At 40.7% G+C, this 15,068-nt stretch overlaps 1 protein-coding gene across 4 annotated transcripts in view; it reads right to left on the bottom strand.

Moving 5' to 3' along the window:
• Positions 1–15,068, bottom strand: part of LOC113025881 (transcription initiation factor TFIID subunit 4) — a 98,944-nt gene that overhangs the window by 50,085 nt on the left and 33,791 nt on the right. For 2 of the 4 annotated variants that reach the window (XM_080299977.1, XM_026174101.2), the window contains 2 exons: positions 8,796–8,926; positions 465–590 (listed from right to left, as the gene is read on the bottom strand). In XM_080299977.1, coding sequence (XP_080156103.1) covers positions 465–590; positions 8,796–8,926 — 257 coding nt within the window. Of the gene's footprint in view, positions 1–109; positions 340–464; positions 591–8,795; positions 8,927–15,068 lie in introns of those variants that run through there. The other 2 variants (XM_080299978.1, XM_080299979.1) reach the window with 2 other exon arrangements.

Raw genomic sequence — 15,068 nt, 5'->3', positions numbered from 1 at the left:
CCCAAAATGATTAACTTCTTGCACATCATTAGAAAAACATTTGGATGATCTGATCTGACTTGCTGTTTATTTTTTGAAAACAGCTCAGGTGATACAGATGCTCTGTTTCACCTGAGCTGTCAGGACTTGCGATAGAAGGATGCTTTACAGGTAATACATGCTGCGGATAAGTGTGTTTGTTAGCTTCATAGTGCATGCGAGTTGTGTAAGGTTTTTCCCCTCCTTGCTGTGTCCGGGGAGGAAGAGCCAGGACAGAGGAGCCCTTAGGCCAGGAGCCTGGGAGGACAAAGGGAGGTCACTTCATCCACTGGTGTCACACTCTAATTCATCTGTCAGGGCCTGCACACGAGCAACATGCTCACACATGCACACAACGGTACACAAGTTCACACTGTTGCACAGGGACATAACTTTCACACACAAACCCACACACACAACAGGATGATAAGGCGACAGTAACTTACTTTAGCGGCTTTCAAAAGGATCTCTCTCTCCTGCTCATCCTTCCGCTGCTTCTCGATTCTCTCCAGCTGCTCAAAGAAGCGAAGCTGAGAGCGAACGTCTGCAGACTGCTCGTAGCACTCATCGTCCTGACAAGCAGATAGAGATAATTACTGTTTCAATGGTAATAGTTGAACAAGTCCCACTCAGCAGCTACTTCTAAGGCTTTAGCCACGTACTTCAAAACTCTGGGTTGCCTTCAGTTCAGATATTTCAAACTGAAAATAAGGTCAAGATGGTTGTGATATTAATAAGAAAACAGAATATTTCAAATGTAAGACACTTAGAAGACTCTTCCTCGCTGTTAATGATTTGTTTACTTCATGATTTACATTTGAGGTTAGTCTTCTCACGTGTCTGCTAGTGTACATCTATATTCCCTGGGCAGCACATTTAATACTACACAGTTAGGTATGTAGGTATTTGGACACAGTTTTCCAGTTTTCTACCACCTCAGTGTATTTTAAATCAATCAATATGTGATTGAATTACAGACCATCATCTTTAATTGGAGGGGTTTAACAAAACTATCACATTAACCATTTAGGACTTAAAGCATTTTTAAGCACTCAAAAGTAACTGGACATGGTAACATAATTTTAAATATATGAACTGTTTTCAATACTTGGATGAAAATCCTCTGCAGTCACTGACTGCCTGCAGGCTAGAACTCATGGACATCACCAAATGCTGGGTCTCTTCCCTTGGCATGCTCTCCTTGGCCTTTCCTGTAACCACCTTCAGTTGCTGTTTGCTTGTTTCTCTCTCGGCATACAATTTTGCCTTCAGAAAATGAATTTCAACTCTCAATTGGGTTGAGATGAGGTAACTGAGTTGGCCATCGAAGAATATCCCATCTGCTTTTGCAGTATACTTTGGGCTATTATTCATTCGTATTGTAAAGAGCTGCCCGATCAGTTTTGCAGCATTTTGTAGAATCTCAGCAGACTAAAGCCTTGTGCACTTGAATCCTAATAGTAGCCATACATGCCCAAGCCATAACACTGACTCCACCCTTTTTGATAGAGAATATGGTATGCTTGGGATAATGCTTCTCCATACTTTTCTCTTCCCATCATTCTGGTACAAGTTAGTCTAGGTTTCATCTGGTTTCGACTTGGTTAGATGATTTGAAGTTACTGAGCTGGCCAGTACATTCACGTTTTCTGAGAAAGTACCAGGTTGTTTATTTGGTCACTCCTAAGGTTTTTGACATCTCTCTTCACTTACGCTGATATCTATCTGGACCTCATATTAAGAGTTCCAGTGAAAATATACCTTCTGCAAGTTCAACACTTGGAATCAACTGCAGATGTTTTATCTGCTTAAGCTATCATGCAATAATGAGGGAACAGTCCTCAACAGGCTGTGGACTGTTGTTATGCAGTGTCACGCCTTTTTCAATATGTCATATCATTACTAATTACCTTAAAAACACTGATTTTGATTTAATGGTGTAAAAAAATCCACCTAATTTTCTAATCCTTTTCCCCTAAACAGATAGGATATTTATCCAGCGCAGTGACTAACTGTAGTTCCAGATTAACTAAATCTTCTTAAACTATTGTATTAAAAAATTACAGTAGATTGCTATGACCATACAAATCTATATTTAAAATCAATTATTTGTTGAGAAGCAACCATAATTCCTTCAGCATTTTTTGGTTAAACAATGAAAAGAAACTTTAAAACACAAGTCAACTGGAACACCACCAGTCTGAACACATCAACAAACTTTTTCTATTTACAGACATTGCTTCTCTTTACCAATGTCACATCACTTCCCACTTGGGAGATAGAAAGGCAAGAGTAAAAACAACTTTTTTAGGCCATCAAAAGTTAATAGGATAATTGCTTATTTCTCATGTTTCTGTGCGACTGCATGTGTCTCATGCATCTCTGTTCTTGCTTGCACTTGATTTCTATATCACTCTCTTCTGTGTATTTCCATGAGTGGATGAGAGACGCCGAGCGGCACAGAGCACAAAGACACATCAGAGGAGACTCATCACCAGCCCCCTTCCACTCTCCCGCCCCCCTTTTCCTTCTCTCTCTCTCATCCAGCTTCCCTCCTCTTTGTTGCAGCGCTGAGCCTGCACTCTTGCCGTACCTCCCGCCGCCGCTCCTGCCGAAGCCCGGCTGCACTTTAAGGCCGCTTTGTCTTTCGGTCTTTTCTCTCTCTCTCTCTTTTTTTCGCTGATGTCAACAGAGCTGGGCTCACAGTGCTTCATGCCTCCTTCACACACACCTCATTTACAAAACCACAAAAAAGGCAAAGAACGAATGGAAAGAAGAATCACAAAACAAGACGGGGACAGCAGTAGCAATGCTCTTCCTCGCTCCTCCTCATCCTCCCGTCTTGGCATCAAGAAAAACACATTTTCAAAAGTTTCTCCCCCCCGACACACCCCCATTTCTCATAACGATGCAAAGATATAGCCTTCCAGCAGAGATGAATTTGTGCTTTAATGTTTACCAATTAAATGTGGTTATATAGTTATATTTAAGGGCTACAAGAAGTAAAGTCACCAATAATAACAAAAGTATGCAGCTGTAGGTAGACGGGCACTTACAAGTTCTTTTATAAGTTTTGACTGGCTGAAAACTCTGAGCTCTGGCGCTTTGTATCAACTTAAAGGTAAATAAGAGTTCTGACATTAACTTTTACGTGTTTATAGTTCCATTTTTGTCTGTGAGTTAACAAGTAAACGGGAAAAAATGCATATGTGCATATGCCAGTGTGTATTTACATGACTGTTGAAGCATACAAATGCCTTCATATCCATGGCAGTTTAGTTTTGCATGTTTGCTACAATATCCCCATGGATTTTATTCCCTATCTTGAGTGTTTTGTGTATTTCTAAGTACGGTGACAGTCTAGCTAGGATTCATTTAGTACCATTGGTGGCCCTTTGTAACACTGTATGCAGCCCCTGAACAGAAGAAGGAAAAAATTGTTGACTGACCCTTTCATTCATCAACAGTTTATGTCATATCATGATAAAGTGGTGCCAAAAAAAACTACAGCAGCATTTCTCTTTAATTTCAGCTCTTGTGTTCTGCCCATAAAAGCAGCTTACGATGTATAAACAACGCAGGTTCAAGAAACCTGTCTGTCCTCTCAGTGATGGCTGAAAAGACTATAAACCAGAACAAACATGACAATTACCTTATACACTCAACAAAAATATAAACGCAACACCTTTGTTACTGCTCCCATTCCCCATGGGATGGACGTAGAGACCTAAAATTCATTCCAGATACACAATATAACCATCCCTCCCAAACAGTGGTCACAAATCAGTCCAAATGTGTGGTAGTGGGCACATCTGCTATATTGAGATAATCCATCCCACCTCACAGGTGTGCCACATCAGGATGCTGATCTGACATCATGAGTAGTGCACAGGTGTACCTCAGACTGCCCACAACAAAAGGCCACCCTGGAATGTGCAGTTTTGTCTCACAGCAAAATGCCACAGATGCCACAAGCAATGAGGGAGCGTGCAATTGGCATGCTGACAGCAGGAATGTCAACCAGATCTGTCGCCCGTGCATTGAATGTTCATTTCTCAACCATAAGCCGTCTCCACAGGCGTTTCAGAGAATATGGCAGCACATCCAACTGGCCTCACAACCGCAGACCTCGTGTAACCACACCAGCCCAGGACCTCCACATCCAGCAGGTTCACCTCCAAGATCGTCTGAGACCAGCCACCCAGACAGCTGCTGGAACAATTGGTTTGCACAACCAAACAATTTCTGCACAAACTGTCAGAAACCGTCTCAGGGACGCTCAACTGCATGCCCGTCGTCCTCATCGGGGTCTTGACCTGACTCCAGCTCGTCGCCGTAACAGACTTGTGTGGGAAAATGCTCACATTCGATGGCGTCTGGCACGTTGGAGAGGTGTGCGCTTCACAGATGAATCATGGTTCACATTGTTCAGGGCAGATGGCAGCTGAGAATGTCCCAGTTCTTGCATGGCCAGCATACTCACCGGACATGTCACCCATTGAGCATGTTCGGGATGTGCTTGACCGGCGTATACGACAGCGTGTACCAGTTCCCACGAATATCCAACAACCTCGCACAGCCATTGAAGTGGAGTGGACCAACATTCCACAGGCCACAATTGACAATCTGATAGACTCCATGCGACGATGTGTTGCACTGCATGAGGCAAATGGTGGTCACACCAGATACTGACCGGTTCTGGGTCCCCAGACCCCCAATAGCGCAAAAAACTGCACATTCCAGGGTGGCCTTTTGTTGTGGGCAGTCTGAGGTACACCTGTGCACTACTCATGATGTCAGATCAGCATCCTGATGTGGCACACCTGTGAGGTGGGATGGATTATCTCAATATAGCAGATGTGCCCACTACCACACATTTGGACTGATTTGTGACCACTGTTTGGGAGGGATGGTTATATTGTGTATCTGGAATGAATTTTAGGTCTCTACATCCATCCCATGGGGAATGGGAGCAGTAACAAAAGTGTTGCGTTTATATTTTTGTTGAGTGTATAAACCACCATACTCTGATTACACATTACAATCTCAAACTATACGTTTGATGTGTTTTTTTCTCTGCTGCCCTTAATCATATGGTAGCTACCTAATAGGGGTGCAACGATACACAAAATTCACGGTTCGGTTCGATACTTTGGTGTCACGGTTCAATATTTTTTCAATACAAAACAAATGTTCATGCCTTTTTAATTTGTCATTTATTAAAATTATAAATACCGTATTTTCACGACCATAAGGCGCACTTAAAAGTCTTAGATTTTCTTCAAAAAGTGCGGCGCGCCCTATAGCGCGGTGCGCCCTATGTGTTGTAAGGAGGACGTAGTAGAGAACACCATGAGAACGTTAAAGGGTGAAGTGTGGGCGTTGATCGTATATACCGGGACAATCGCACATACCTGTATAAAAGAACAGGTATGTGCATTATGCAGGACATCGTTGTTTTAACAACCCTGAAAATGGCAAAGAGACACGCTTACGAAGCACAGTTTAAACTGAAGGCCATCAGCTACGCGGAGGAACATGGAAATCGAGCAGCGGCGAGAGAATTTAAGATTAACGAATCGATGGTTCGCAAATGGAGGAAGCTGGAAAACAAGCTCCGGCAGGTCAAGAAAACGCAGCTGAGTTTCCGCGGACATAAGGCGAGGTGGCCCGAGTTGGAGGAAAGACTCGAGCGGTGGATCATCGAGCAAAGAGCGAGCGGGAGAAGCGTTTCGACGGTCACCATTCGGCTAAAAGCAGTTTCACTAGCTGAAGAGATGAACATTGAACATTTCCAAGGAGGTCCGTCTTGGTGCTTTCGTTTTATGAAACGGTGCCATTTTTCCACCCGGACCAGGACTACGGTAGTGCAGCAACTTCCAGCGGATTACGGTATAAGGAAAAGCTGGCCATCTTCCGCTCCTACTGCAGCAAACACATCGGCGACAAAAACATCCAGCCCAGCCACATCACAAACATGGACGAGGTCCCGCTCACTTTTGACATCCCGGTGAGTCACACTGTGGAGAAGAAGGGGACCAGCACGGTAGCGATACGCACAACGGGGTATGAAAAGTCTTCTTTTACTGTTGTGCTTGGCTGCCATGCTAATGGACAGAAACTGCCGCCTATGGTGATTTTTAAGCGAAAGACTTTGCCTAAAGAGAAGTTTCCAGCAGAAATCATCATTAAGGCAAATGAAAAGGGCTGGATGGATGAGGAAATGATGAAAGAGTGGCTGAGGGAGGTGTATGTAAGGAGACCAGGTGGTTTTTTCCACGCATCACCATCGCTGTTGATCTGTGACTCTATGCGTGCCCATCTCACAGCCGATGTGAAAAAACTTGTGAAGCAAATGAACTGTGAGCTTGCTGTCATTCCGGGAGGAGGCCTGACAAAGGAACTCCAACCGCTGGACATCGGTGTGAACCGCCCGTTCAAAGTAAGGCTGCGAGCGGCCTGGGAGCGATGGATGACCGGTGGAGACCACAGTTTCACTAAGAGTGGAAGGCAGCGCCGGGCGAGTTACGCCACAATTTGCCAATGGATTGTAGATGCTTGGGCTAACATGTCTGCTGGCACTGTTGTTCGAGCTTTCGCAAAAGCCGGCATCGTTTCCGAGGAGCCGCACGGCACGGAAAGTGACTCTGACGGTGAAGACAGTGAACTTGGCATGTTTGATGGAGATTTAGCGCAGCTGTTCAATTCAGACACAGAGGATGAGGACTTCGATGGGTTTGATTGATGATTAAAATGTGAGTACCAAACTCAGTTTTGCTCCTGCTTTATTTTTAAATATGCACACTTGTATGCTTGTGTGTTGTTGATGATGACGATTACCGGCAATAGAAATGTGAGTAAGGTACCGAATTCAGGTTTGCTCCCGCTTTATTTTTAAATACGCATACGGTACTTGTATGCGCCCTATGATCCAGTGCGCCTTATGTGTGTGTTAAATACAGTAAGGGCACACATAACTGAGACTGCGCCTTTTAGCACAGTGCGCCTTATGGTCGTGAAAATACGGTATATATTTTAACTCAAAAGTACAGTTTTTAAATTTAATGTTGCTGAAACAAAAGTAATTAAAAAAATAAATATATCTGATTGAGGAATCACTCATCTTTGGAAAAGAGAATTTATTACAGAGAAATGGCTCTTTCCAAAATAAAAGCTATACTATACGCTTCTTCTGGGCTATATTCTCAGCAGCATATTGTAGCGGGTCAAGGCTGTTCGGGGTTCTGTTTGTACAGTTATGTTTTGTTTATGTTGCCATAGTGACGGGTGACGCCCTCTCGCTGCGACAGTGTGTCCTTCCGGGGTCAGAGGGCGCCCTGTGTGTTGTTGTTGTTGCTGTGCGGTTGCCACACTGAGCAGTTAGCTAGCGGCAGTGTTCTTCTGCAGATGTCAATAAACGGCTGTGCTCCCTGGCTAGCTCACGGGAAGCAAGACCTCCGTCTCCACCTTGTCTGAGCTCGCCACAATATTAAACATATCAGGTCCCCATAAGGAGAATCATGTGCTAACGGCTGTCTAAATGACTCGGGTAAAGTTTGTAGCATGCATGCTTGTTGTTTTTGTCTGCTTCCACTTGTCTTTGCACTAGGATGATGTCGGCGTAAACGTGCAGTCATATTCGTTGTGTTCCCACTAGTGCTGTCAGCGTTAATCTCATTAAAATGACGTTAACGCCACAACACGGCAAATATCCGTTAACGAGCTACCCCTGATCACCCCGTGTGTGGGGCTAGACGGCCAACACATTAACGAGCTAACTGCGCTAACACACTAGTTCCCACCCATGTAATTGAGCATTGCGTGGCACATCCAACATACTGTTTTACTTTAGTCCATAACGCGCTTACCTTCAGGGTCATACGTCACATGAAAACCAAAATAATTCCAAACGCCAGATCTGAATGAGGGTGGGGGAGGTTCAATTTGCCATGTTGCAAGGTGAGCTTAACTTCTGTCTCGCTAGCATGCCCTGCGCTCTTCCTTCTGATGATGCTGTCTGTGTTGAGCGCTCAGTGGATCTGCGCTCGACTGTACTGTCGAGCGCAGATCCACTGAGCGCTCAACACAGACAGCATCGATACGAGTATCGTTGCACCCCTACTACCTAAACAGGCACTTAGTCAGATTGTCTTATAATAAACCGGATAGTACTCGCTGCATGCTGGGGCATGTGTGGTAAGGGTGTGAGACACACAGTCACTCATTATTCAGTATTATCACAATATCGCTATAAAAAGGTCTATAAATACTGTAATTCTACGACACATAGCAGTACATTGGTATATTCATATGACAGGAAATAATTCCCATAAAAAGGAGAAAGCCCCCCCCAAATAATCAATTTTTCATTGTCAGTGTAAATCATTATTATTCAAATGTAATCAATCCCATGTACTCATTTATTGTTCTGTTCACTCTACCCTCCTTCACTGGATAACGGCCACCACAAAAAAACTCATACTTGTTATAAAGTATGAGGCTCATAAAATTAAATCTTGACAGGTGGCTGATCTGATCATAGTTGTCTTTTATTGTGTTTTGCTGTGTTTCAGTTCGTGGTGCTTCATTTGCCTCACTCAAGTGACATGCAACAGTAAGACTACGGTTTCAGAAATGCAGCTGCATGATTATTACATTTTTTTTCATGCTGAAACTGTACTGAGCTCAAAGTGACAGCCCTTGTCAAGCCCCTCAACATATCTTTTTTGAGTGTGTGTGTGTAGGGGGCAGAACATATTTATTTGCAAACGTCCTACCTTACAGGAGTCCAGTCGGTGCTGTGCGATAGTAGAAACCTTTTCTACTACCGTCCGAAGCCGTGACTGCGTGGCGTGTGAGATGAATGTCACTGTCTCCATGGGGACTTCCGTAATTCCAAACTTTTTAGCTGCGAAAGATATATTAACACACACATTTAGGACAAGATGACATTTCTATGATCAGATAGGGTTTTGCAAATATTTCTTACTTTGCCCAGGTTTATCAACAACTGCTCAAATACATATGGAGACTATTTTAGGATTTTTATTTAGATATTTTTAATTTGTCTGAGAGAATAAGTCCTTTTTTGCATTTGTTCATTTTTTTTTGTCACTAGTAAGTTAATGAAGCACATTTCCGGTGTGGTGTTCTTTCAGTTTTCAACATTCCTTTCTCGAGTAGGGTCCCCCTCTACAGTTTGAGAAACTCTAACTCCACTATCTTGCTCTGCAATTGGCACCAAAAGCCCTTCTTCTTTGGAGACCTACTTTGAGGTGAAGGGCCACTTCAACCAGCACCTGCTGCAGCACTGAAGAACTGGTTCATGTGCCTTTACACAAAGAGAACAAGGACAATCACTGCCAGCTGCAGGCCAAGAAGGTGAAGTTGGAGTTCATCTGAAGGATGAGAGACTCATTTGAGAGGCCACTGATTGCAAACATAAATGGCGAAGACTCGTGTACATGTGCTCACATATATGTCCTAAAAACAGAACCTAAAACTCTGGGGAATCACTGGATTAGTACATCATTAGTGTCAAACAGATGCATTCTTTGGACACACCAGTACATAGTACTTTTGCTTCTTATAATTTCATCTATTTCATTAAATCCTAAAATATTGATCCTCCACTTTACCAACAAGGAGTTTTCTAATGTAACATCTGTTCCACATTTAATTTACTTAATGTTATAAAACAGGTCATAAGTCACTGTTATATCGTCACTTAAATTGCTGCTAAGACTTAAGAAAAGCAGCAGACAAGCAGGTAGAATTAAAACACATACAGTGCATCTGTAAAATATTCACAATGCTTCACTTATTCTACAGTTTGTCATATTACAGCCTTATTCTGAAATGGATTAATTAACTTTTCACCTCAAAATTATAAATACAATATCCCATAATGAGAAAGGGAAAAAAAAGTTTGTTTGATGTACAGATTTATTAAAAATAAAAAACAAATATATAACATATACATACAGGTCCATCCTGTTTCCACTGATATTTTATCAGATGTTTCTAAAACTTGATTGAAGTTCACCTGAGATAAAATCAGTTGTCTGGAAATGATTTGGAAAGACACACATGCCTATATAAGGTCATATAGCTCACAGTGCATGTCAAAGCACAAAAGAGCATGAAGTCCAAGGAAATGTCTGTAGACCTCGGACACAGCATTATATCCAGGCAAAGATCTCAGAAAGGGTACAGAAAAACTTCTCCAGCATTTAAGGTCACAATGAGCGCAATGGCCTCAGTCATGAATAAATGGAAGAAGTTTGAAATGACCGGCTGGCCAATCTGAGCAATGGTGGTAGAAGGGCCTTAAAAGAGAGAGGGAGGTGACCTAGAATCCAATGGTCACTCTAACAGAGCTCCAGCATTGTTCTGTGGAGAGTGGAGAACAGTTCAAAAGGACAATAATTTCTGCAGCCCTCCACCAATCAGGTCTGTACGGTAGAGTGGCCAGATGGAAGCCATTCCTCAGCAAAAGCCCAATGACAATCCGCTTGGAGTTTGCCAAAAGCTACCTGAAGGACTCTCAGACCACGAGAAACTCTTTGGACTGAATGCTAAGTGTCATGTCTAGTGGAATCCAGGTATCACTCATCGCCCGGCCAACACCATCCCTACACAAAATAACCTGCTCCAGAGCCCTCTGGACCTCAGAGGTTCACCTTTTAACAGTTACCCTAAGCACACAGCCAAAAACAAAAGGGGGCTTTGGCACCAGCCTGTAAATGTCCTTGAGTGGGCTAGCCAGAGCCCTTGACTTGAACACGATTGAACATCTCTGCAGAGATCTGAAACTGGCTTTGCACCAACACTCCCCATCCAACCTGCCTGAGCTTGCGAGATCCTGCAAAGGCGAATGGGAGAAGCTGCTTAAAAACAGGTTTGCTAAGCTTGTAGCGCCAAGCTTAAAACACTTGAAACTGTATTAGCTGCCGATGGTGCTTCAACAAAGTATTGGGCAAAGGATGTAAATATGTACGTACATGTTATATTTATGTTTAGTATTTTTAATAAATTTGCAAGAATTTCAAACCTCACTTTTTACTTGGTCATTATGGGATATTTGGTGAAAAGTGATTATAATCTATTTTGGATTAAGGCTGTAACATGACAACATTTGGAACAAATGAAATGCTGTGAATACTTTTCAGATCCAGTGCACAAGCTCACACACCCCTCCCAAAGAAGTCAAGAAGTAAAAGCACATCAACAGATGACCACAAACTCCATTGAGTACCTTCACTTATGCACACATATACACCCACTGTACTTACACATTCATACAGAAAAACTGTCTGGATTAGTATGTGCAATTAACTCCCAGAAAGAAGACTCATTGCACAGAAAAGTTAATTTGTTTCACAGTCTTAGTGCAAATTCTCAAGTGGCTTTACCAGCTAAGCTCCTTCAAGTGTGTAAACGACATTGACCATCTCTTTTCATAGAAGGATAATTTAGTTTCCTTGGAGCAAAACTCATCTGAAGTCATAACAAAAGAGAGGAGGACAGACTTTGGTAGGGTTACTATCTGTTTCCAACTTCCTTTTAAATTATTCCATTAACATAATTTTCTCTCTGGCACCCTTTTAAGTAAACCACACCAATTATTTAAATCAGCTGAACAATACATACACTTCTCAGCAGCTAAAGCTTTGAAACGGATGGAAGGAGCCCTGTTAGCCTTATAATTACAGTGGCAATACATGTGGCAAAGTCACAAGGTCAAAGAAAAACGCTAATAGGCTCCTGCTCCCTAAAAAATGCAATCTATCAGGGACATTAATATTTCAGACAAAGTTTAAGAGACTTAGCCGCAGAGAGAGAACAAAAACATATTCTTCAACTTGATACAGATCATTATTCTTCACCTAGAAAAAGCATGTAAAACAGCGAGAAAACGACTAATGATCTGCTATAACATTTCGTTTAATTCTGACTAAAATAGCATTAAGAATAAAAAGACAAGCACCAAAGACTGTAACACTTCCAGTTGCGTGGTTAATTCAACTCATTTAAGCTACCTTGTGTATGATTTTTTTTTGCCAAACTACTGACACTAATGATGGCAGTGTTGTTCAGTGAAATAAAGAACTAAACATTTATATTGAAAACTGATATATAGATTCTACAAGGTGACATTACCTCTGACATTACCTCCAATGCCTCTATCTGGAGAAAATTAAATTTATAAACAGATATTGTCAAAATAGAAGCTGTCTGTGAAACAGGATGTTTTAAAAACTCAAAACTCAAGTATATCCAAGATTGTGTAATTGCCTAACTTAGCATAAATGCAGCCGGTTTCTCGGAGTGCTGTGGTTTTTAAGACCTTAGAAATTCTTCTTCAAAACTTTCTCTGAATTCACAATGTGTTCCACCAAAAATTTGTTTAGGAAAAGACATAAAACTGATTTTTTAATATTTATTTATTAAATTTGTTTTAACCACCAACCATGTTTCCTTGCAAGCAGTCTTTTTCTTTCTTGTCTGCATTGACACATTGCTAAAATTCCTATGTGTGCATATGAGTAACATATTAGTATACACAAGATAAGCAAAAAGGTAAACCACACATAAAAAAATAACAGGTCTACAATTCTGCTAAAAGTTTAAAAACCATCACAAGATGATGACACATCAATATTGTGTTCAAAACTTATGAGTCCCCTGAGTGGCTCCGTAACAAAAGTCCAGATGGCAAGAAATCTAACTGCAAACAAATGGTATACACCTAAACTCCCTGTTGGAGCTGGTTTAACTGAAAGAATATTTGTTTAAAAAAATAAATAAAATAACATGCTACACTGACTTCAGACCCCACCAGGTGACCAACTGTCCTTGGCTTTTCCCCCCCACTTTTATTTACATGACACAGTAAAAGTCAGTTTTTAGAGTTTACTAGTCAGTAAACCAAAGTTAATCCTTTACATATTTGTGTTCTTCATCGCTAAATCTGCATGTATTACATGTCAACTCTGATAAATAAAAAACTGATAAATAAAAAAACCCAAATAATTTGGCTAATTGAAAGTTGTTTATTCAGCTGCCAAATACTTTTTAAAACAACAGACATAGTGAAATCTCATGATGAGACTCAATCTGCAATGATACTTGGATTTTTTAGTTCCTGTGAAACTTGCTGGTATTGATTGGAAAAAGAGTCTCCCTGAAAAGTACCTGGCAGTGAAAATGGACAAGTCCCATCTGTTGTAGTTTATATCTAAAATAATTGCAACTATGTCATTCCTTCTCAAAATACACAACAAGTTTCCATAACTGGTTTTGATATTTATTTCAGCATCCACTGACCATAACTGACCACTACAAAGTCAGAAAAAAACTTCTCTACTGCACGTCATGAGTCAGTATTTAAGTAAGACCACAACAAGGACCACTCCATTTTCAAATGACAGAGATGCCATCATGCAGAGTCACTTTCCTGTTACAGGCACACCCATTCTACATATGCTTGATGTTATGCCAAGAAAAGACCAAAGCAAATTCTTACAGCAAACGAGAAACAATTACTCACAAAAGCAAAGTCTGAACACTGTACTACAAAAGCCAAGGAGTTTAAGATAGTCTTCTCTCCTCCTCTTATGAAGCAGGTGCAGAGCCGAAAAAACAAATGGGACAAAGAATCGTTAATTCTTTTCAGCAAAGTATTTCACTAACTAGTAAGAAAATTACAGAGAAACCCTGTTATACTGGACAAGTTGGACAGTATTAGCATGTAGTATCCATCCAATAACACTGGTCAACCAATATCTTAGTTCAGCTCAACTATACACTGATATAAAAGATGGATGTAGCTACATCACCAGTCAAGGGCAGTGCTCAATGTCAAAACAAAGGACACGGCACCTTCATTTGGCTAACAACATAAGAAATAGATGATACAGCATGCTTTGTTTTATTGCAATTATTGAGGTCTATCATTTACAAAGCTAACTTCATGTTATATTTAATAACACATAATTGCATTTTGGCACTCAGAAATCAGAAAAGTTCAGCGAAAGAGAGCAGATGGCTGTTTGCCAATAGGCTTCTATAAAAAAATTCAAATTCAAATTTTATTTGTCACGTACACAGTCATACACAGTACGATATGTAGTGAAATGCTTGGACAACTGCTCGTGACCTAAAGAAAACAAAAAAAGGAAAAGGCTATGAATAAGATAGGAAATAAATATGAAAAATTAAAAAGGGTAAATTTAACTAGGAAGGAATAAAATATAAATTAAGGTTAAAAATGAAATAACTGTACAACACAAATTAGAATGAAGGGTAAATTTAACTGGGAAGAATAAGATAAAGATAAATATATAAATTAAAGTTGAAAATAAAATAACTGTACAACAAAATACACAATACACAATATAGAACTATATAAGAATGTATGAAGAAATCTAAATATAAATAAATATATACACAATAACAGCAGCTGTACAAGTATTAACCGGAAATGAAGAATATAGTGACCAGTGTTGTGCAAAACCAAAGTCCAGAAGAGCTGGTAATCTTTCTACGACCACAGGAGTTGTAGCAGTAGGGCTGTTCGATATAAGATGATGACATAAAAACATCTATCGCTATTGTTTGTTTCGTGGTGTAGCAAAATAAACTGTTTACGGTAATATTTTTTCATCGTTTTCATGGTCACTGTAGTGGCTATATTAATTTCTTAAAGTTCTCTCTTTCTCTTATATTTAATATAACCACACTACAGACACAAGCGCCTGTTTTTATGCGTTGTGGTAAAAACATCGCGTGTCCGCTTGTTTATTTTCCACATAAACCTTTCACAATAAAGCTCAAGATCCTGTTGAGACTTTTCAAAATAAACTGAATCACGTGAAAGAGTATGCAGAGTATTTACGGATGAGAAGCAAAAAAGAGGCGTCAGGTGCTAAAAAAATAAACCTTAGACTCAAACGTTAGAACAGGCTTTTCCCCGCAGCACACTGTGTAATAAATACTTACAAAGAAAACAGCGGCCGTTAAAACTTATGTCTAAAAATTTATAGTTT

The sequence above is a fragment of the Astatotilapia calliptera genome, chromosome 1, assembly GCF_964374335.1.
Source record: "Astatotilapia calliptera chromosome 1, fAstCal68.1, whole genome shotgun sequence".
Taxonomy (NCBI): domain Eukaryota; kingdom Metazoa; phylum Chordata; class Actinopteri; order Cichliformes; family Cichlidae; genus Astatotilapia; species Astatotilapia calliptera.
The sequence above is the reverse complement of the archived record's forward strand: the minus strand, read 5'-3'. Positions and strand labels throughout refer to the sequence as shown.